The sequence below is a fragment of the Hemibagrus wyckioides genome, linkage group LG16, assembly GCF_019097595.1.
Source record: "Hemibagrus wyckioides isolate EC202008001 linkage group LG16, SWU_Hwy_1.0, whole genome shotgun sequence".
NCBI classification, from domain to species: Eukaryota; Metazoa; Chordata; class Actinopteri; order Siluriformes; family Bagridae; genus Hemibagrus; species Hemibagrus wyckioides.
The window spans coordinates 14,333,323-14,356,128 of NC_080725.1; the positions used below are offsets into that span (position 1 = coordinate 14,333,323).

The following is a 22,806-nucleotide window of genomic DNA, read 5'->3' on the forward strand; positions in this document are numbered from 1 at the left end:
GTGTTTATTCAGATTCAGACAAATGTCCAAAATTTATCCTTGACTATTCTTGCACATCAAACTATTTAGGTGATTACACAATCTCTTCATGATCATTTAGAAAAAAATTATACTCTCTAAAATATTCCACTACATGGTTATTATGGATATGAGACTTATTTTGAGGGCTATAACAATTCTTCATTCATTCTTCAAAGTATTCAAAAACTTTTTTTTTATTTACCTAACCAGTAAGAGGTTTGTAGAACCACTGCCCTGGACATTTGGACCAATCCTCTCAATTCTCAATTCCTTTACACTTGCAGTCAGGCAAGTACCATTTTCCTGGCAACTGCCAAACTCTGATTGCCAGATAGATAAGCGTGATCCATCAATTAAAGCAGGTAAAGTGTGTTTTACACCAATGCATCCGGCACTTTGCATTGCACTTGGTGATGTAAAGCTCAGATGCAGCTGCTTGGACATGAAAACCCATTCCATGAAGATCTCTACATCTCAAAGCTACATGATGTTTGGAGGTCAATTCAGTTCAAAGTGAGACTCTCCTGTAGCTAATCTATCTGACTATAAATCACCACATTGATCTGTCTCACTCATTCTAATGAGCACATTTAAACTTACTAAGAAAAAGCCAAATACTTCAGACTGGATGATGGCAGAGATGAGGTTTATTGAAGTCAGTGATGAGTACAAATTACAATGTGCTCACATGGAACATCTCATCAACCCCACAAACTTCAGGTTCAAATCTCAGCATCTATCTAAAAAATAAAATATGGGTGTCTTATCTTTATCATTATGGTTTTTTTTTTCTTCTTCATGTTGAGAAGGCTTCATGGGCATGTCAGAGTAACCATCCTTTTTCCATATGAATTATTCTAAGCTTATAGCTAATAAATATATTTTGAATGATATGTTTTATCTTTCACCTGGGGTGAAGGTGATTTTCTCAAAACCTTTATCAGTGTGCAGTATTCTCATCTGATGAGTGTGTTGCAATACTAAGGATATTACTGTTAATTCATTAGCAACACGACTGCATGCTTAACAGACACACATAAGCAATGCTCCCTTCGTGTCTTGCTCAACCCTTACTTCATTAAACCAATAACAGAAATGGTGTTCAAAACCACTCATGATTTCCCCTCATCCTTTTACAATGACACAAATTCATACAGGTCTAAAAAAGGGGTGACACAAAACTTTTGGCAACATATTGTCTCTAAACTTCTCATTGTCATTTCTGTCTCAGCACAATCTCAACACAGCAACAGACTGTCCGTGGTGCTAAAACATAGTTCTGCTCCGTTTACTCAGTTTTTATTTAGGATAGGTCTCTTCAAATCTGAATGTTAGTTTGGTAGCATCATGCAACATGTTGCCACACTGTCATTCTAGTGTTCTGGTGTTACATCTGCTGCATAACAAACTTAAACTACTTAAACTCCATAAAATATTTTGCTGATTGTGTCAGTTTTAGATGAATACAGAATGTTGTTATCAGTTAGAAAACAAAATTGTATATATAATAAAATAATTTATAAATTTAATGACCAGAATACATATTTTTTGTTTACCTAACTAGTAAGAGGTCTGTAGAACCACTGCACTGGACTTTTGGACCTATCCTCTCAATTCAACACAAAGCATTTTAAATCATTCTGCAAACATTACTGAGAATAACAAGTATCTGTTTAGATTCAACTGTAGATTTGTAATGATACATACATTTCATCTGCATCTGCTTTTGTTAATTTCGGTATGAAGTATGTTTTCAACAGTACACTGTACAGTAAAAATGGAATGGATCTGGGAAAAGAAGTATGAATGTAAATATGGCTTATTGTATTTAAATAACTGATTGCTATTTTCTTTTTGGGTTTGCTTTTGGTCCTTTGTTACTGCAGACTTTGATTTTTGTTTTTTTCACTGTTACTAAACAAAAGTGTCGTTTCTGTGAAAGTTAACTGTTTTGGGAGACATACAGATTGTCCCATTTTGATAATGATGTCAAGACCAGTCTCTTCACTGTGTATTTGCTAATCAGAGCTTTTGAAATTATCTCTAATCTTCTTAGTGTTATTTGTGGCTCAGGACATGATGGTTTTGATTTTGCTTTGTTGAACTTCTGGTTACATTTTGGAATATGGAGAAATATTGAGTGCTTGGACTTCCCTAGCAGTGCTTTGCTTAATACACACTGATCCCGTTGAAGTATAATATATTAGCTCGTAAGTATATTGTTTACTCTACTGTGCAGAATATTAATATTTAATTTTAGCTTGATATTTTAAATGTTAATTTTTTTGCCTTATTTTTAAGCGTTTTAAAGCTTATTTATGAACAAACACATATGCTGTTATGACTAGTTTATTACTTCTGTTTTTCACCCATGCAGCAAGTGAGGAAACAAATCACAACACAGCGACAGACTGAGAGCTATCCGTGGTGCTGAAACACGGTTCTTCTTTGTTTATTCATCTTTTTTACTTAGTATATATATGATGCTACCAAACTAACATTCAGATTTGATGTGACCGATACTAAGTAAAAAAGATGAGTGTATATATATATATATATATATATATATATATATATATATATATAGATAGATAGATAGATAGATAGATAGATAGATAGATAGATAGATAGATAGATAGATAGAGATACTCAGTAATAATAATAACAACAATAATAATAATAATAATAATAATAATAATATAAAAGGCATGCTCCACAACAATTTATCTTAACGTCTTACATCTGTGCTTCACATGCACAAGCAAGCTCTAATTTATTGTAAATAGAAATTAACTTTCATTTTCTTCTTGTGTCAGGAATAATTTAGGAGACAACAACGGAAATAAAATCTTGTCCCTTAAAAAGTACAACGAAAACTGAAGTGTTAGCCATAAATCATAGATCATTACTACACTTATAAACTATAAAACAATGATTAATTACCGGATTTCATTATCAGATAATTGTGTACTATATTATAAAGCATTTATTCTGTACAATATGGACTGTCCATTCATATAACTTATTATCAAATGAAACATGTGACATTGTAATTTATTGTCATTTGTTCAGTGTTATTTGTCGATATTTTCTCTTTATTATCCATGAAAAGGTCTATTGCTTTGGTCAATAGAAGAAAAAAAACGTTGTTGTTACAGTCGTAACTTACAGTCGTAAGCTTACATTGCAAAATATTCGGATAATGTGTACTTGTAGTAGAACACAGTATGCTCAGAGCGTCGCTGTTCACCATCACATCCTCGTACTGTGGACCATTTCTTCCAATCTCTGAAATATTCATCTGCAGATATTAGTGAATGCTAGAGCAAGCCACACAGACAACATGGAGTAACCTCAGTCGTTCTCTTCCGGGAGAGATTTTAGACACTTTTTGCAGACAACATTAATAAAACCGCGTAAGGTTGAATTTTTCGGGTGTGAGGATTTGAATTCTGAAAATATGGGATGCACGGAGCTTTCAGTTCTGTATTCTATTCTCTTCATCGCGCTACCTTTCTTTATTTTCCCCTCCGCCAGTGGAGATCTGAGTTATTCTGTTCCAGAGGAAACTAGGCGTCAGTTTGTGGTCGGAAATATTGCAAAAGATGTCGGAGTCGGAGCTCAAAGTTTATCAGCACGTAAGGCGCGATTAAACAGTGAAGACGGCGGAAAACGGTACATTGACATAAATCTGAATTCAGGAGATTTGATCGTAGTTGAGAGAATCGACAGAGAGATGCTATGTGGTTCAAGGATTAATTGCATCTTAAATTATGAGCTTGTTTTAGCCAATCCGCTTGAGGTGCATCGCATATTTCTGAATATTGAGGATGTTAATGACAATGCACCCAAATTTGCTAACGAGCGCATTTCTTTTGAAATCGGCGAATCCGCTATAAAAGGGCAGCGATTCCATCTGGATGAAGCTCATGATTTTGATATCGGACAAAACGGAGTTCATGGATATTCGCTCCAGAAAAACAACCATTTTGTTTTGTCTGTCAAAGGAAACACCGAGAGGGGTAAATACGCAGAGCTTGTGTTGGAGAAAGAGCTGGATCGCGAACAACAAAAGGACATTGACTTGATTCTTACCGCAGTGGATGGCGGGATTCCTCAGAGATCAGGGACTGCTGTTATACACATCACAGTACTAGATGCTAATGATAATGTTCCGGTGTTCAGTCAGCCTGTATATAAAGTTGTTTTAGTTGAAAACGCACCAATAGGAACAGAAATCGTTGCTGTGAGCGCAGAAGATGCAGATGAAGGAGCGAACGGTGCAGTCACATATGAATTCAGTCGGATTGCTCGTAACGAAGCAGAAATATTTACGATTGATAAACGCACTGGAAAAATTACGGTAAGCGGAGTTATTGATTACGAGGAGGACACACATTATGAAATTAGAGTTCAAGCCAAAGATGGATCTGGCTTAGCATCGACTGCAAGTGTTATTATAGAAATTACTGACGAAAACGACAACGCTCCAAAGATTATTCTTACCTCTGTTAACAATCCGATACTCGAGAACACTATTGTAGGCACTGAAGTAGCGATTATTAATGTTCAGGATAAAGATTCAGGGGATAACAGACAGATTCATTGTTCAATCCAGGGTAATGTCCCTTTTAAATTAAATCCATCTATTAAGAACTATTTTTCTTTAATTAACACAAATCCCCTTGATAGAGAAACTGAGGCAGAATACAACATAACAATTACTGCTACTGATGGAGGATCTCCACCTTTATCAACATCAATGACCATTCATTTAACCGTATCAGATGTGAATGACAATCCTCCTGTATTTGATCAGCAATCCTACACTGCATATGTAATGGAAAATAACAAACCAGGAACCTCTATTAGTTCTGTTACTGCAAGAGACCCAGACTGGAGGCAGAATGGTACAGTATTGTATTCTTTGTTACCCAGTGAGATAAACGGTCTTCCAGTGTCCTCATTTTTATCTGTTAACTCAGACACAGGAGTGATCCAGGCTGTGAGGTCATTTGACTATGAAAAGTTCAGAAATTTTAAAGTCCAGGTTATAGCCAGAGACAACGGTTCTCCTCCACTCAGCAGCAATGTGACTGTGAGTGTGTTCATATCAGATGAGAATGATAACTCTCCACAGATATTATACCCTGCTCCAGAGGGAAAGTCTTTAATGACTGAGATGGTCCCTAAAGCTGCTCTCTCTGGCTCTCTTGTCTCCAAAGTCATTGCTGTGGATGCTGACTCTGGACAGAACGCATGGCTGTCGTATCAGATTGTCAAATCTACTGATCCGGGACTTTTCACTATCAGTCGCCATAGTGGAGAGATCAGGACTCAGAGGGACATTACTGAATCTGACAACATGAAACAGAACCTTGTTATCTCAGTGAAAGATAATGGACAGCCGCCTCTCTCTGCTACCTGTTCTGTATATTTACTTATTTCTGATAATCTTGCTGAAGTTCCAGAGCTTAAAGACATGACTTATGAGGAGAGCAATTCCAAACTGACTTTTTATCTGATCATTGCGCTAGTTTCCATTTCCACTTTATTTCTGACTTTCATTATTCTGATCCTGGCTGTAAGGTTTTGCCACAGGAGAAAACCCAGACTGTTGTTTGATGGAGCAGTGGCCATTCCCAGTGCGTATCTCCCTCCCAACTATGCAGAGGTTGAGGGAGCTGGAACTCTCAGTTCTTACAATTATGACACATATCTAACAACAGGATCATGTACCAGTGACTTCAAGTTCATCACGTCTTACAATGACAGCACGCTTACTGCTGGTGGAACTCTGAAAATGCCCCAAAATGAGACTTTAGCTGCAAACCTGATTACACTTAATAATTCAGGAGAGGGAGATGAGGTAAGAAACTGTACTTGTCCCTATATCTAGTTTGTGATGCTGGTATTAATGTGATTTCTATATGCTCTTTCTATTTGTTTTTCATTTCATTTCATTTCTTCTTTAAAGCTATGATTAGTCAGGGAGGATATATTGCTTGTTTTGCTTAATGATCCTTTGGTTTTGGACTGGCTGATCACTTTAATACCTACAACATGCTGTACTACACTAACGGTTGTACACCATTCAGTAGTCTGTTGCTTAAGAGCAAAATGTCACATTGGACTTGAGATAGGACATGATCGGTACTGCTTTGTTTCCATCATGTTGTACAGTTGAATTATTTTGCCCCACAATGATCAGTGACATGTTTTGGTGATAGTTTATGCTGGACTGGGCCAATAGACACCTCTCTTGCCTCATTTTGTTTTTTCCCTTGGCTGCTCCAATCAATAGATTCCAGTGTTGGTGGACCTCACTGGTGTGAACTCTGACTCAGGTGGTACAATCTTGTCTGACAAACTACATTGAGCTTGTATGGCTGCTTTCCTATTTCCAGTACCGCTCCTCTTTTGCATTTAACCAGTGCTTAAAGTACATTTACATTTAAGGGGTTAAAAATAGTTAAACAAAAATAAATATGTTGATGAACATAAAATGCAAGTCACACATACATTTTCATCACTTGTTCTGTCTCACTGATTTAAAGTGGCACCTTTTTAAAGTGTTTTAAAGTTTTAAAGTGTTTTAAAGCATACAAAGTGTCCTGAGGTTCACTGTCAATGCAGAAATAAAATAAATTAAAATTAAATAAAAAAATTTGTCAGCTCTTTTAATTATGCACTAGTAACATGACTATATTTTCAGTATATCAAGAACATCTCAAGTTCTTTCATTTTACTAGAATTTATAGCTATCTTGCACCGTTTTTATTCTTAACCAGGGGCGTTGCCCCAATTCTTGGGCCCTATGCAAAGACAGTGTATGAGCGGCCCCTCTCCCATCATATCATGATTCATGCTATTTATCAATTTTTTTTAAAATAATAATATAAAAGTGTACACACTTCACTCACTGGTAAAGTACTTGTTGTCAAATCAGTGATGTAAAATTGAAAAGAACATTATTAAAAATACAAATACCATGTATAGTATAAAAAAATATTTACATTGCATGCATGTTAATGCAGCACAGAAATATTTTTTGTGTATAAATTGTACTATACTGAGATAGGTAATGTCAGTCCTGGAGGGCCGCTGTCCTGCAGAATCTAGCTCCAACCTTAATCAAGCACACCTGAACAAGCTAATTAAGGTCTTCACGAATACTAAGACTATAGACAGGTATGTATGTTTTGTTTTTTCTTCTTCTCAGTGTTGAAGCTAAATTCTGCAGGACAGCAGCTCTCCAGAATTGACGTTGCCTACCCCTGTGACTTTATACTATAAACAAAGCACCTCAGGTATCCCCTTATAGATAAACATAACAACTTAATGATTTTTTTTATTTGAATTGTGTTTTGTTAAGAGACAACAAGAGTCCAGAATATTATTATTCTTTCAATCAGGAATATAAATAAATAAACACAATATAACTCAAATCACGACTTTGCCTTCTTTCAAAACATGTCTAGCTAGTTCAAAATAAATAAAATAATCAAATAATCAAAAGTGAAAAAGGCTGAAAAACTTTAACAGGTGAGAATTTCAGGATCAATTTTTATCTTGCAATGATGTATGATACATACACTATATTGCCAAAAGTATTCGCTCACCCATCCAAATAATCAGAATCAGGTGTTCCAATCACTTCCATGGCCACAGGTGTATAAAATCAAGCACCTAGGCATGCAGACTGTTTTTACAAACATTTGTGAAAGAATGGGTCGCTCTCAGGAGCTCAGTGAATTCCAGCGTGGAACTGTGATAGGATGCCACCTGTGCAACAAATCCAGTCGTGAAATTTCCTCGCTCCTAAATATTCCACAGTCAACTGTCAGCTGTATTATAAGAACGTGGAACAACAGCAACTCAGGCACGAAGTGGTAGGCCACGTAAACTGACGGAGCGGGGTCAGCGGATGCTGAGGCGCATAGTGTGAAGAGGTCACCAACTTTCTGCAGAGTCAATCGCTACAGACCTCCAAACTTCATGTGGCCTTCAGATTAGCTCAAGAACAGTGCGCAGAGAGCTTCATGGAATGGGTTTCCATGGCCGAGCAGCTGCATCCAAGCCATACATCACCAAGTGCAATGCACAGCGTCGGATGCAGTGGTGTAAAACACGCCGCCACTGGACTCTAGAGCAGTGGAGACGCGTTCTCTGGAGTGACGAATCACGCTTCTCCATCTGGCAATCTGATGGACGAGTCTGGGTTTGGCGGTTGCCAGGAGAACGGTACTTGTCTGACTGCATTGTGCCAAGTGTAAAGTTTGGTGAAGGGGCGATTATGGTGTGGGGTTGTTTTTCAGGAGCTGGGCTTGGCCCCTTAGTTCCAGTGAAAGGAACTCTGAATGCTTCAGCATACCAAGACATTTTGGACAATTCCATGCTCCCAACTTTGTGGGAACAGTTTGGAGCTGGCCCCTTCCTCTTCCAACATGACTGTGCACCAGTGCACAAAGCAAGGTCCATAAAGACATGGATGACAGAGTCTGGTGTGGATGAACTTGACTGGCCTGCACAGAGTCCTGACCTCAACCCGATAGAACACCTTTGGGATGAATTAGAGCGGAGACTGAGAGCCAGGCCTTCTCGTCCAACATCAGTGTGTGACCTCACAAATGCGCTTCTGGAAGAATGGTCAAAAATTCCCATAAACACACTCCTAAACCTTGTGGACAGCCTTCCCAGAAGAGTTGAAGCTGTTATAGCTGCAAAGGGTGGACCGACGTCATATTGAACCCTATGGATTAGGAATGGGATGTCACTTAAGTTCATATGCGAGTCAAGGCAGGTGAGCGAATACTTTTGGCAATATAGTGTACATCCCTCATACAGTCTTAAGGTACTTATGGTGACAGGTTGTTAGTGGTGGTCATAAACTCCTAATGCCCACTGGTGGGTCTTCTTCTTGGCAAAAACACTAATGAGATCTTTAAAGTCCAATTTCTTAGCCAACTGACTCTCAATGGAAAGGCTATTCAGTCTCTCCTGAGACATTGTTGACCTCAGATATTTTTTTTTACTAGCTTTAACTTGCTCAAAGCCCACTCACCTTCAGCAACAAACCCAGGCAGTGTGCAGAACATCCTTAATGCAATACAGACCTCTCCAGAAATGTTCTGTAACTGCAGCTTGTAGATGGCATTAAGAAGTTCAAGAGACAGATTTTTTGAAAATGTTGTGCTGTATATAGATTTTAGATGGAGCATTTCGTTTTCCAGCTCACCAATGAGGTCTTTATTGCACTTTCTTGTGAGTTCTCTGCATTTTATCTTCACTTGTCTTCTGTCATATCTGTTAATTCAGAATTGGTGCAAAAGTTTCACAGATGTCTACTGTTGTCTGGAACCTTACACCCAAGTCATGGATAACTGAATCCATTGACACAAAAAATACATTGTTTCAGAATTAAATTTCTGCACTCTCCTCAGTTGTGTTTTCTGTGTTGCCTTCATCAGGCATATGCTCCCTTTTTCGCTTTCATTTCCCTTCCTTCTTAAACTGTGAAGGGATCTCCATTGCATGTATTCAGCCTCAGTGAGCAAGGAGTCCCATCCATTGCGCAACACCTTCATCTCTTCTTGTAATGCCCTGATGTTATTTATTTCGGTTTCAATTGAAATATGTCTTTTTTGAAGAATCACATTTCTGTTCTCAATGCACTGTAGCACCTTCCTCCATACAGTCAGAAGAACAATGGCATCAACAGTCTTGAAATAATTCATCAGACCAAGTGCCTCTGACCCTGATATGGATTGTAGAGCCTCAATGATCATAGGTAGGTGAGTCGCAATGACACTTACATCAGCTATGCAAGCACTCCAGCGAGTATCAGACAGGCAATGGAGAGAGAATCCTGTTTTTTCTTTCAGGATGGCCCATCGCTCTGGACTAGCACTGAATAGATTGTAGAGCCTGTTGACTGAGCCAAAAAATGTAGAGACCTCAGTACAGGATGCAGCTGCATGTAAACCCACCAAATTGAGTGTATGGGATACACAGGGGGAATATGTAGCTAGTGGGTTAGCTTTTAAATTTTTGGCTTGTACTTCTTTCACTTTTCCTGACATATTGGCCCCATTATCATATCATTGTCTTATACAATCCTTCAGTGGTATACCATTTTCTTCCAGAACGGCCTCAATCGTTTCAGAAATTTCCCTGCCTGTTTTCCTATAAAAATCTTTGAACTGAATTTCCCAGTTGCCGCTTTCTTTATCTCGATAAACATACATAACCAAAAGCACATTCCGTTCTGTATGGGATATGTCTGGTGTTGAGTCACATATAACAGAGTAATATATTGCATTTTCTTTCTCAGCCAGGATAGTGTGCCACACAGGTCAATGAACTCATTTTGCATCTCAGGACTTAGATAATGAGTTAGCCTCTTCTTTTCCTTACTCTCTTTTGTTCATTCAAAAGGTGGTCATAGTGAGCTAACAGCTCAAGAGTTCCTAGGAAATTTCCATTATTTACATCATCCAGATTTGTGATTTTACCTCTGAAAGCCACATTTCTTGAAGCCAAATGAAGTGTAACATCCAAAAGCCTCTTTATTCCTCTCTACTTCTGTTTGAAATTGAAGCTGCCTGTGATTATCTACTCCTTTGGCTTCTAATAAGGAGTTCTGCAGATTCTTCTATTTTATGTAGCACTGCTTATGTGGCTTATATGTTTCATGTTTTGGTAATTTTCCATACATTCTTTGCCATTTTACGTTTGCCAATTTGAGTCCATCCTTACTGTTTAGAACACTTGAAGATGGTTGTTTTTGCACATGTGAAAACAGAAGACATGGAATGCAGTACAGAGATGCCTCACTTTTACTGTAAATTAGCTAGTCCTTTTTTTTCACGACCATTGGCTGCTTTAGCATATTGTAGATAACTTGTAAATGGTTGGCCTGTCTTATCTTTTGGAACAATTTTGGTCAAATCAGCTTCTTCAGTATTTGTGTTTGCCAGTTTGAGAATTATTGAAGCCCGCTACTGATTGGTCAACCGCTTTGACTCTGGCCATAATCCTGGATCATCAGTTATGTACTCAGCACTAACATCACTTTTGCCTCCCTCCACCACTGTCATCAAATTGTCTGTCTCACTGTCCTCTGAGGAATCATTGTCTCTAGTGCCTACACCTTCTTTACAGGTCCTACTTCTACCTCCTGCCTCGACTACCTCTTCTTCCTCTGTATTAGGTACCTCTACAAGCATCATAAACAACAACTGATATTATCCTGAGCCACAAATGACATAGTATGCAACCATACAATCAGTTTCATGTGCATAGTATTAACTAGTAGAAGTGGATGCTTAAACAATATATAGCTGTCTATACTGTACACTCTGATCCTACCTTCACTCACTTTCTCAGTCTCAGCGATGTTAATAGATCCAGCAGTAGAATCTTGTTGTGATGGACTGACTGCTGCACTCATTGAGACTGTGAACAGAGGGTTTCTCATTTTAATATTTTGAGCAAGATCCATCTTTACAGTACACACATAGATTTCATATTGTTCTTCATATTTGAACACAATTGCCTCAGGTTCAAACACTTTACATGTTATTATAAAGTTTAGAGTAAGCTAAGATTTTTAATTGCTAGCTTTGTAACATTGTTTCTCTTATAACAAAAAACACAACATCGCTATGTTCTCACCTGCTCTCTTAGGAGAAAAAAACTTGCGTGAATTTGTTTGGACATTGTGCATAACTCAGCATCAGTCTTGACTACCACACTTGCCTGCTCAGTGCTCGCTTAGTTCTGAATGCCAAATCTCCCTTACAGTGCTCCCTCACAGCCAATTATCATTTGGCACTGTTCTTGAATGACCAGTTAAATCATTCAAATTTGAGTGCACGCTGTTGTCAACACAAACATATGGGTGTGCTGAATCTTGTTAAAACAGCAAGCATCAGAATATTGCATGCAAGCACAGGCACTGTACACTCAATTTCACAATAATAATAATACTATTTGAGGATCTTTGAGGGCAGGGTGGCTAGGGCCCCTCACATGCCACTGATGCCAGGGCCCTATGCATTCAGTTACCCTTTCCCCCCACTTACGACTCCCCTGTTCTTAACACTATGATATATTTAATATTCAATACACTATATTGCCAAAGGTTTTGGGACGTCTGCCTTTACATGCACATGAGCTTTAATGACATCCCATTCTTAATCTGTAGTGTTTAATATGGAGTTGATGACAGCTTCAACTCTTCTGGGAAGGCTTTCCACGAGGTATAGGAGTGTGTTTATAGGGATTTTTGACCATTCCTCTAGAAGCGCATTTGGGAGGACAGGCACCGATGTTGGACGAGAAGGCCTGGCTTACATTCTCCACTCTAATTCATCCCAAAGGTGTTCTGTTGGGTTGAGGTCAAAGACTCTGCAGACCAGTGAAGTTCCTCCACACCAAACTCGCTCATCCATGTCTTTATGGATCTTGCTTTATGCACTGGTGTGCAGTAATGTTGGAACAGGAAGGGGTCATCCACAAACAGTTCCCATAAAGAAATTGTCCAAAATTTTATGATATGCTGAAGCATTAAGAGTTCCTTTCACTGGAACTAAGGGGCCAAGCCCTGAAAAACAACCCCACACTATAATCCCCCCTCCACCAAACATTTCACTTAGCACAATGCAGTCAGGCAAGTACCGTTCTCCTGGCAACTGCCAAACTCAGACTCATCCATTGGATTACCAGACAGAGAAGCATGATTGGTCACTCCAGAGAACACATCTCCACTGCTCTAGAGTCCAATGGTAGCTTGCTTTACACCACTGCATCTGACGCTTTGCATTGCAATTGGTGATGTAAGACTTGGATGCAGCTGCTCGGCCATGAAAACCCATTCCATGAAGCTGTCTACACACTGTTCATGAGCTAATCTGAAGTCCACACGAAGTTGTTTGGAGGTGTGTAGCTATTGACTCTGCAGAAAGTTGCCGACTTCTGCACACTGTGTGCCTCAGCATGGACTGACCCCACTTGTGATTTTATGTGGCCTACCACTATTATATTATAATACTGCTAATAGTTGACTGTGGAATATTTAATAGTGAGGAAATTTTAGGAATGGACTTCTTGCACAGATGGCAACCTATCACAGTACCACTCTTGACCCATTCTTTCACAAATGTTTGTAGAAGCAGTCTGCATGCCTAGGTGCTTGATTTTATACACCTTTGGCAATGGAAGTGATTGGCACACCTGAATTCAGGTTTGGAGGGATGTCCCAAAAGTTTGGCAATATATTAATTAACATTAATTAAACATTAATTAAAATAATTTTAATTATTCTAATTATTTACTATTAGATTATGGACAATTGATATATCGTTATGTTTATTCATCTATATTTATCCATATATTCATATTAAAGTTTTTAAAAATTTGACATTTTTAATGATAGCCATTCCTTTAACTTCATTTTGGATAAATAATTAATTCTAAGTTAAAGATTAAAATTTGAATAATTATAATTAAGATTTTATTATATTATGGAAATTAATAGTTTTAATCCATTATTTAATTCGTTTATTTCTACCCGAGTTGTTTAAGAAGGTAATTAGCTATGATTGGAGAGAATACACTGTAATGTACCAAAAATGCTCAAAGTGTCGCTGTTCACCTACGGAGTAAAATATAATCAACCTCTCCACCCATTTCATGTCGTCTTCCAGCTCCTCCTGACATCGACAGATGTTGCTGCATGTGGATATTTTTTGTCAGTGAAAATTCCGAATAGACGACAGTAATTATATACATTGATAACACAGTGAGGACATTTTAATGTTGCTAGAATGGACAGGAAGATGGGATTAATCTCGATATTGTTTGCTGTTGGATTTATTCTCATTTTTCTTCACCCGGTACATGGAGATTTGAGCTACACTGTTCCGGAGGAAACGAAGCGTCAATATGTGATTGGAAATTTAGCAAAGGATCTCGGAATTGATGGCAAACGTTTATCAGCTCGTAAAGCTCGGGTGGAGACAGAGGACAGCGCGAAACGGTACTGCGACATTAATCTGAGTAGTGGAAATCTGGTCGTGGCGGAAACAATAGACAGAGAAAAGATTTGCGTCTCGAGAATTTCTTGCATTGTTAATTACGAGCTTGTGTTGGAAAATCCTCTGGAAGTGCATCGCATTTCACTGCAAATTGAGGATATAAACGATAACTCTCCCGTTTTCTATAATGATCGTATCAGTTTTGAAATTGGAGAGTCAGCTGATAAGGGCGAGCGTTTTCCTTTGGAGGAAGCTCATGACTTAGACATAGGACTTAATGCAGTTCAAGGATATTCACTTGAAAAAAATGAACACTTTATTTTATCTGTGAATGAGAACGCGGACGGAGGAAAATCCGCTACATTGGTCTTGGAGAAAGAACTCGATCGCGAAAAGCAGAACGACATGAATTTAATTCTTACCGCATTTGATGGCGGTAATCCACCGAAATCAGGGACAGCAGTTATACACGTTACTGTTCTGGATGCCAATGACAATATTCCTGTGTTTAGTCAACATGTGTACAGAGTGAGTCTGGCTGAAAACACGCCTTTAGGCACGGAGGTGATTACAGTGAGCGCGACTGATGCTGATGAAGGAGCCAATGGTGACGTCACCTATGAGCTCAGTCGTTTATCTGATAATTCGGCAAAATTATTTTCTCTTGATAAAATCACTGGACAGATCACGGTGAGTGGCAACATCGATTATGAGGATGAAAAATATTTTGAAATGAGAGTACAGGCTAAAGATGGTCCTGGATTAGTATCATCTGCTAAAATTATTATAGACATCACTGACGTCAATGACAATGAACCTCGAATTATTCTTAAATCATTAAACGACCCAATACCTGAGAACTCAGTAGCAGGCACTGAAGTGGCCATTATTAATGTACAAGATAAAGATTCAGGTGATAATCGACAGGTACATTGTTATATTCAGCAAAATGTTCCTTTCAAATTAAATCCATCTATAAAAAACTACTTTTCTTTAATAACCACAAGCATGCTGGATCGAGAGAAAGAATCAGATTACAATATAACCATCACTGCTACTGATAGAGGATCTCCACCTTTATCCTCCTCTATAACCATTCATTTAACCGTGTCAGATATGAATGACAATCCTCCTGAATTTGATCAGCAATCCTACACTGCATATGTAATGGAAAATAACAGACCAGGAACCTCGATAAGTTCTGTTACTTCAAGAGACCCAGACTGGAGGCAGAACGGTACAGTATTGTATTCTCTGGTGCCCAGTGAAATAAACGGTCTGCCAGCATCCTCATTTTTATCTGTTAACTCTGATACAGGAGTTATCCAGGCTGTGAGGTCATTTGACTATGAAAAGTTCAGAAACTTTAAAGTCCAGGTGATAGCCAGAGACAATGGTTCTCCTCCACTCAGCAGCAATGTGACTGTGAGTGTGTTCATATCAGATGAGAATGATAACTCTCCACAGATATTATACCCTGCTTCAGAGGGAAAGTCTTTAATGACTGAGATGGTCCCTAAAGCTGCTCTTTCTGGCTCTCTGGTCTCCAAAGTCATCGCTGTGGATGCTGACTCTGGACAGAATGCATGGCTGTCGTATCAGATTGTCAAATCTACTGATCCAGGACTTTTCACTATTGGTCTCCATAGTGGAGAGATCAGGGCTCAGAGGGACATTACTGAATCTGACAATATGAAACAGAACCTTGTGATCTCAGTGAAAGACAACGGACTGCCCCCTCTCTCTGCTACCTGTTCTGTACATTTACTTATTTCTGATAATCTTGCTGAAGTTCCAGAGCTTAAAGATATGACTTATGAGGAGAGCAGTTCCAAACTGACTTTTTATCTGATCATTGCACTTGTTTCAGTCTCCACCTTCTTTCTGACTTTCATTATTCTGATCCTGGCTGTGAGGTTTTGCCACAGGAGAAAACCCAGACTGTTGTTTGATGGAGCAGTGGCCATTCCCAGTGCGTATCTCCCTCCCAACTATGCAGAGGTGGAGGGAGCTGGAACTCTCCGCAGTTCTTACAATTATGACACGTATCTAACAACAGGATCACGTACAAGTGACTTCAAGTTCATCACGTCTTACAATGACAGCACGCTTACTGCTGGTGGAACTCTGAAAATGCCCCAAAATGAGACTTTAGCTGCAAACCTGATTACACTTAATAATTCAGGAGAGGGAGATGAGGTAAGAAACTGTACTTGTCCCTATATCTAGTTTGTGATGCTGGTATCAGTTCTGTGATTTATGCTTTCTTTTGGGAATAGCTGATCACTGTCACTAATCTCTGATAAGTATTCAAAGTGCTCTTTTGGATTTGTTGGCTAGTACACATGCTACAGTCACATGGCAATCACATTTGAGTCCACTACAAATGCTTTGAAAAGCATCAAAAATGTTGTTGCTGTATAGCAAGCTATCTGTAGCATTGGTACAATATTTTGCAATATTCAAATTTCAAATTCAAATTTTATTGGTCACATACGAAATCATACACAGTACAACATGTAGTGAAATTCTTTTTACGACTGTCTTACATAAAAAAGAAAGAGTAAAAAAAGAAAAAAAATTAAATTGTGGACATGAAAAATAGGGGATATAGTTAAGAATATATAGGGAAAAGTAGGGAAAATTAAGTGGTAGAAGTCACAAACGAAAATAACTAGAAAGTCAAGTGTCAGATATGCATATGCAAATATGTATATATATATATATAGCAGTAAATGAAAATTAAAATAAAAATAATAATAATAAAAATAGTACAAAAATAGTAATATAATATTTAATGTATACAAATATAAAAACAAAAATATAATACACTAATATAATACAGTACAATATAGTATATATACAGTATATGTGAAAAATAAAACAATATATAAGTAAATATATATGTGTAGACTCTATAATATATTGAAGATACAGTATATGCATATATTTTGATAAAATGGTCAACTTTGAAATGGTGTAGCAAATGAATATAGTATGTACAGTGTGCATATGTGAGATAAATATATAAATATATATGTAGATGTATATATAAGGCAAATATATATAAATGTCCATTTGAACAGGGAGTAAAGTGTCAGTGCAGTGTGCACACAAAAATGTACAGAAAAGATGTACAGTGAGAGTGTTATTGTGTGTACAGAGTAGTATTTTAGCCACAAAACTAATTAGACTTAATAATTCAGGAGAGGGACACGAGGTAAGAAAATGTACTTGTCCCTAAATCTGGTTCTGATGCTGGTATCAATTTTATGATTTTTGATTTCTTTTGGTAATAACTGATCACTGTCTCTAATCTCTGATAAGTTTTAAAAGTGCTCTTTTGGATGTGTTTGATAGTACATATGCTACATGCACATGTCAATTAAATTTGAGTCTTCTGCAAATGCTCTATCACAATTACAATTCTGTTGCTTTATATTAAAATATCTATGGAGGTGGTACAATATATTTCATGGTCTAGATTACCACTCAGTGCAGGGCAGGTACTGACTCATCTCATTGGATTGTACATTTTAATTATTTTCTCACACAATGATGACTGAGTGAGGTCATTTCTCTCACATACCCACTTGTTGCCACACTGTCATTCTAGTTTTCTGGTGAGACAGAGATAATCGTGTCGGTGAAGTCAGTGATTACTCAGATTCATAAATTGTTCCAAAACCTATCCTTGACAATTCTAGCAGATAAAAATATTTAGGTAAATACACAATCAGTTAGAAAACATTATAATGTCTTAAATATTCCAAAATATGTTTATTATGTATATATTATTTAAATATTTATATTTTTTTATTTATACATATATATTTATTTTGAGGTTTTATCACAATACTTTCCAGATTCCAGTATTCAAAGACCAGAATACTCATTTGTTATATACCTAGCCAGTAAGAGGTCTGTAGAACCACTGCCTTGGATGTTTGGACTTATCATCTCATTCAACAGAATGAATTTTTACTTCACCTTGTAACTATTATTGCGAATAACAAATCTCTTTTTAGGTTCAGATGTAGATTTTTATTGATCATACACATCATCTGCATCCTATTTTGCTATATTTGGCATGAAGCATGTTTTCAACAGTATACTCTACAGTAAAAATGTAATGCCTCTGGGAAAATTGTATGAATGTAAATATGACTTATTATATTTACCTAATTGATTGCCATTTCTTTTTGAGTTTGCTTTTGGTCCTTTGCTACTGCAGACATTTATTTTTATTTTTCATTGTTACTAAATAAAGCTAAATAAATAAATCTGCATGAAAGTTAACTGTTTTGGGAGATATACTCATTGTCCCATTTCGATACTGATGTCCAGACCAGTCACTTCACTGTATACTTGCTAATCAGTGCTGTTGAAATTATCTCTAAACTTCTTACTGTCATTTGTGGCTCAGGACATGATGGTTTTGATTTTGCCTTGTTGAACCTCTGGTTACATTTTGGAATATGGAGAAATGTTAAATGTTTGGACTTCCCTAGCAGTGCTCTACTTAATACACACTGAACCCTTTGAAGTATAATATATTGCCTCACTAGTGTGTTGTTTTCTGTTTGCAATGTTAGTACATGATTTTTGCTATTTCAAATGTAAATTTTCTGCCTTTTTTTCCATAAGCGTTTTCAAGCTTATTGAAACAACACATATGCTGTTCTCACTAGTTTCTCAATTCTGTTCTTCACCCAATGCAGCAAATGTGGCAGAGGAATAAAATCTCAACACAGCGACAGACTGAGAGCTGTCCGTGGTGCTGAAAAACGGTTCTGCTCTGTTTACTAAGCTTTTTTTTTACTTACGAGGTCTTTTCAAATCTGAATGTTAGTTTGATAGGCTCACACATGTACAAAAAAAACAACAAATATAATAATAATAATAATACTACTACTACTACTACTACTACTACTAATAATAATAATAATAATAATAATAATGAAGAAAAAAGGCATGCTTCACAACAATTTATCTTATTGTCTTACATCTGTACATATTACACTGCATTAAGCAAAACCTATTCTGCTGTAAATTGAAATTAACTTATCTCTTTTTGTGTTAGGAATAATTTAGGAGAAGACAACGGAAATCAAATTTTATCCCACAGAAAGTATATCATAGATGATTACTACACTTATAAACTGTAAAATAAATATAATTTACCGGCTTTCATTTTCAGCTTATTGTGTACTATGTTTTAAAGCATTTATTCCATGCAAAATATGTTTAGGGACTGTTCTTTCACATAATTTATTATTCCTGGAGCAATTCAGCAAACCAAAACAAACAAAGCATGCATGCAGCATTGTAATGCTTCTTTGTCTGGCAATCCGATTGACAAGTCTGGGTTTGGCAGTTGCCGACGAGAACGGTACTTGCCTGACTGCATTGTAACGAGTGTAAAGTTTGGTGGCGGGGGTAATATGGTGTGGGGTTGTTTTTCAGGGATTGGGCTTGACCTCTTATTTCCAGTGAAAGGAAATGCTTCAGCCTACCAAAACATTTTGGACAATTTCATGCTTCCGACTTTGTGAGGGAAAAGTTTAGGGATGGCCCTTCCTGTTCCAACATGACTGCACACCAGTGCACAAAGCAAGGTCCATAAAGAAATGGATGAGCAAGTTTGGTGTGGAGGAACTTGACAGAGTCCTGACCCCAACCCGATAGAACACGTTTGGGATGAATTAGAGCAGAGACTGCGAGCAAGGCTTTCTCGTCCAACATCAGTGCCTGACCTCACAAATGCATTTTTAGAGAAATGGTCAAAAATTCCTATAAACACACTCCTAAACCTTGTAGAACGCTTTCCCAGAAGAGTTTAAGCTGTTATAGCTGCAAAGGGCAGCCCAACATCCTATAAACATACTTTTTTTTAACTTCAATTTTTTTAAACTTTTATAAAAATTGTATTTATTTTTAAAGATGTAACATACTGCTATATTTATTGTTTTATTATCTAATTCCTGACATTGTGGTAATCGTCTTAATTTTCAGAAGCTTGTCTTTTGTGAAATTATTTGCCTGTGTATCTGTGTATACTTGCTGGAATTTTATAGTCAGCTACTATTAACTGTCTTCTTCTCTTTTTCACTCTAAACTTATTTATTGTTCATTCCTTGAGCAGGAAGCAAAGGTAGAAGAGGAGACATTAAAATTGATGTATAATATGAAACTAATACCCCCCCCCCCCTTCTTTCTGTTTTTCTTTTCCATGCTTCATTGGCTTGCTTGTTTCGTGCTTCACAAGGTAAGGACTAATCTTTGTTGTGTGAATCATTATTTGTCTAGTACATTTTTTTGAACTAAAATCAAATTAGCTTATAAGTGTAAAGAAAATATGATTTGTTTAATCATGTCGCACAAGCATTTATATGACATTTCATTATTAACATAAAACATTTGTGAACACTTTTCAATAATAATTTATACTACCTGTACTGTCACATATAAACTTTTATTCTAGCTGTAATGGATATACTAAGGTTGTTTACACTGGTAGTGATGGATTACAGTGGTACACCTCTTCACAGTAGTACAAAATGTTTTGGCTTTGTACACAAATGCATTTTTAACTAGACATTCTGTCTTAGCAGTATTCAAATTTCGGGCCTTTTGGAAATGGTATTAAATATATACTTCCTCAGCAAAATAATACTATTTATCCATTTATTACTGGAAAACACACATAGAGTTGCACAGTTATAGAAAAAATGATAATACAAGATTGAGCTGTATATTGTCAGGAAAAAATAACATTAGTATACCTTGTATAGATTTATCCTCTGATAACACATACATGACGAAGGAAATAAAGAAAACCTTGTGCAGTACAGGTGACTCAAAGTGAGGGTTTTCTGCAATAATTATATTGAGGAATAATACTTGTGAAAATGTCATTGATGTGAGGATGAAAAAATGAACATGTGTTTGTTGTTGATATGATGCTGAACAGAAGTTTCTTCAACCCAAAGTCCCACAGTGTGTGGTAAAATGCACCCCATGCATGAGAGAGAGAGCACCATAAGAACTTCCACTGCTGACATCCTGCTAATTTGTGAACCAAATCATCTAAAAGTTGGACTGATCATGTGATTCGAATTTTTAAATCATAAAATATTTATAAAAGCATTAATTTTCAAGAAATTTCACACAGAATGGTATCTTGCAGTAAACATACTGGGATTAGTCAGATATTAAAGTAGATTTATTTTTTTTCCACTAAATAAATTGTGTTTATTTATCTTCCAATGAACTGTGACCTGTAGATATTCGAAGATGTAATTCGCGGTTCTGACAGTAGTATTTCAAAACGATTACATTGTTTTAAAATTTCTATTAAAATGTCTAACTCGCGCTCAGCTGCTATTAGCACACGTTTTGAATAATCAGCGCTTAAATAATCATTATGTTGATTTGTTGCATTTAGTTTATGCTTCAGTATTTTCTTATTATTACTTCCTCGTGAGGTGTTTTCAGCTTTTCGACTCTAAGTGCCGCTGTTGGTTAAGTGCTGAATGTAGGAACTGCGGGTGAAAATAATACACCGAGCTCAGATGTTTGGACTACAGAGTTCTCTGAAAAATACAGTAACCGGGGTCAGATCTTCAGATCTACACTTGTTCCTTTTTCGTAGCGCTATATTCTCAATTAAGGACAAACGTTTTATTTCAAGGAAGCTTTACTGTATTTGCGCTGTGGCTCTTTTTTCTGTTGGCCATGTCGGAAATAAAATGGCTGACAGTGATTATTATGCTCTATTTTTGCGGAATGGACTTTGTGTATTGTCAAGCGCGATATTCAGTACCGGAGGAAACTCCAGAGGGATCATTTGTAGGAAACATCGCCAAGGATTTGGGAATAGAGATAAGTAGACTTATTTCCGGAAAAGCTCGGGTTGTAACAAAGGGCGGCCGGCAATATGTCGAACTGAGCAGAGACAAAGGCACCCTCGTAGTGAAGGAGAGGATAGACCGAGAGGAGCTCTGCAAGCAAACAACGCCCTGCAGCTTCAGCTTTGATCTGATCATGGAAAACCCTATAGAACTGCATCGGGTCACTGTGGAGGTTCAAGATATAAATGACAATGCACCAAAATTTCCTAAAGGTACTGTGAATTTACAAATTAGCGAGAACACAGAACCTGGGGCGCGATTTCCCTTAGACAGAGCTGTAGACTTTGATGTTGGTGTAAATGGCATTGACAGCTATTCTCTCAGTCCTACTGATCATTTGAAGTTGGAAATAAATAATGACGCTGATGGAGAAAAACATGTAGAAATGGTTTTGCAGCGAGAACTGGATCGAGAAGAACGCGATGAGCTAAAATTAGTTCTGACTGCATATGACGGAGGATCACCGAAAAAATCAGGCACAATGCAAATTCATATTTCTGTATTAGATGCAAATGACAATAAACCCGTATGTAAAGAAACAGTTTATAAATCAGAACTGAGGGAAAATTCTCCAGCTGGTACAGTCGTGACTGCAGTAAGTGCTACTGATGCTGATGAAGGAATAAATGGTCTAGTCTCATATTCAATTGCTCAAGCTAGCGAAGAAGCTAGAAATGTGTTTGACATAAATCCGGACACTGGAATTATTAAAACGATAAATACTGTAGACTACGAGAACAAAAGAATTTATCAAATAAATGTTAAAGCGATGGATAAATGGGGCTTGGCAGATACCTGTAAGGTAATTATCGAGGTTATCGATGAAAATGATA

General features: G+C 37.2%; 2 protein-coding genes and 1 pseudogene across 18 annotated transcripts in view; all 3 read left to right on the plus strand.

Moving 5' to 3' along the window:
- Positions 1 to 21,468, plus strand: part of LOC131366969 (protocadherin beta-16-like) — a 70,546-nt pseudogene extending 49,078 nt beyond the window's left edge.
- The window catches only part of LOC131366964 (protocadherin alpha-C2-like), a 239,726-nt gene that overhangs the window by 103,804 nt on the left and 113,116 nt on the right, over positions 1 to 22,806 (plus strand). The gene's annotated exons all lie outside the window — the stretch shown is intronic.
- LOC131366972 (protocadherin beta-16-like) lies at positions 3,078 to 8,304 on the plus strand. Its single transcript, XM_058412083.1, has one exon. The coding sequence runs from the start codon at positions 3,482 to 3,484 to the stop codon at positions 5,918 to 5,920; it is 2,439 nt and encodes an 812-aa protein (XP_058268066.1). The 5' UTR covers positions 3,078 to 3,481; the 3' UTR covers positions 5,921 to 8,304.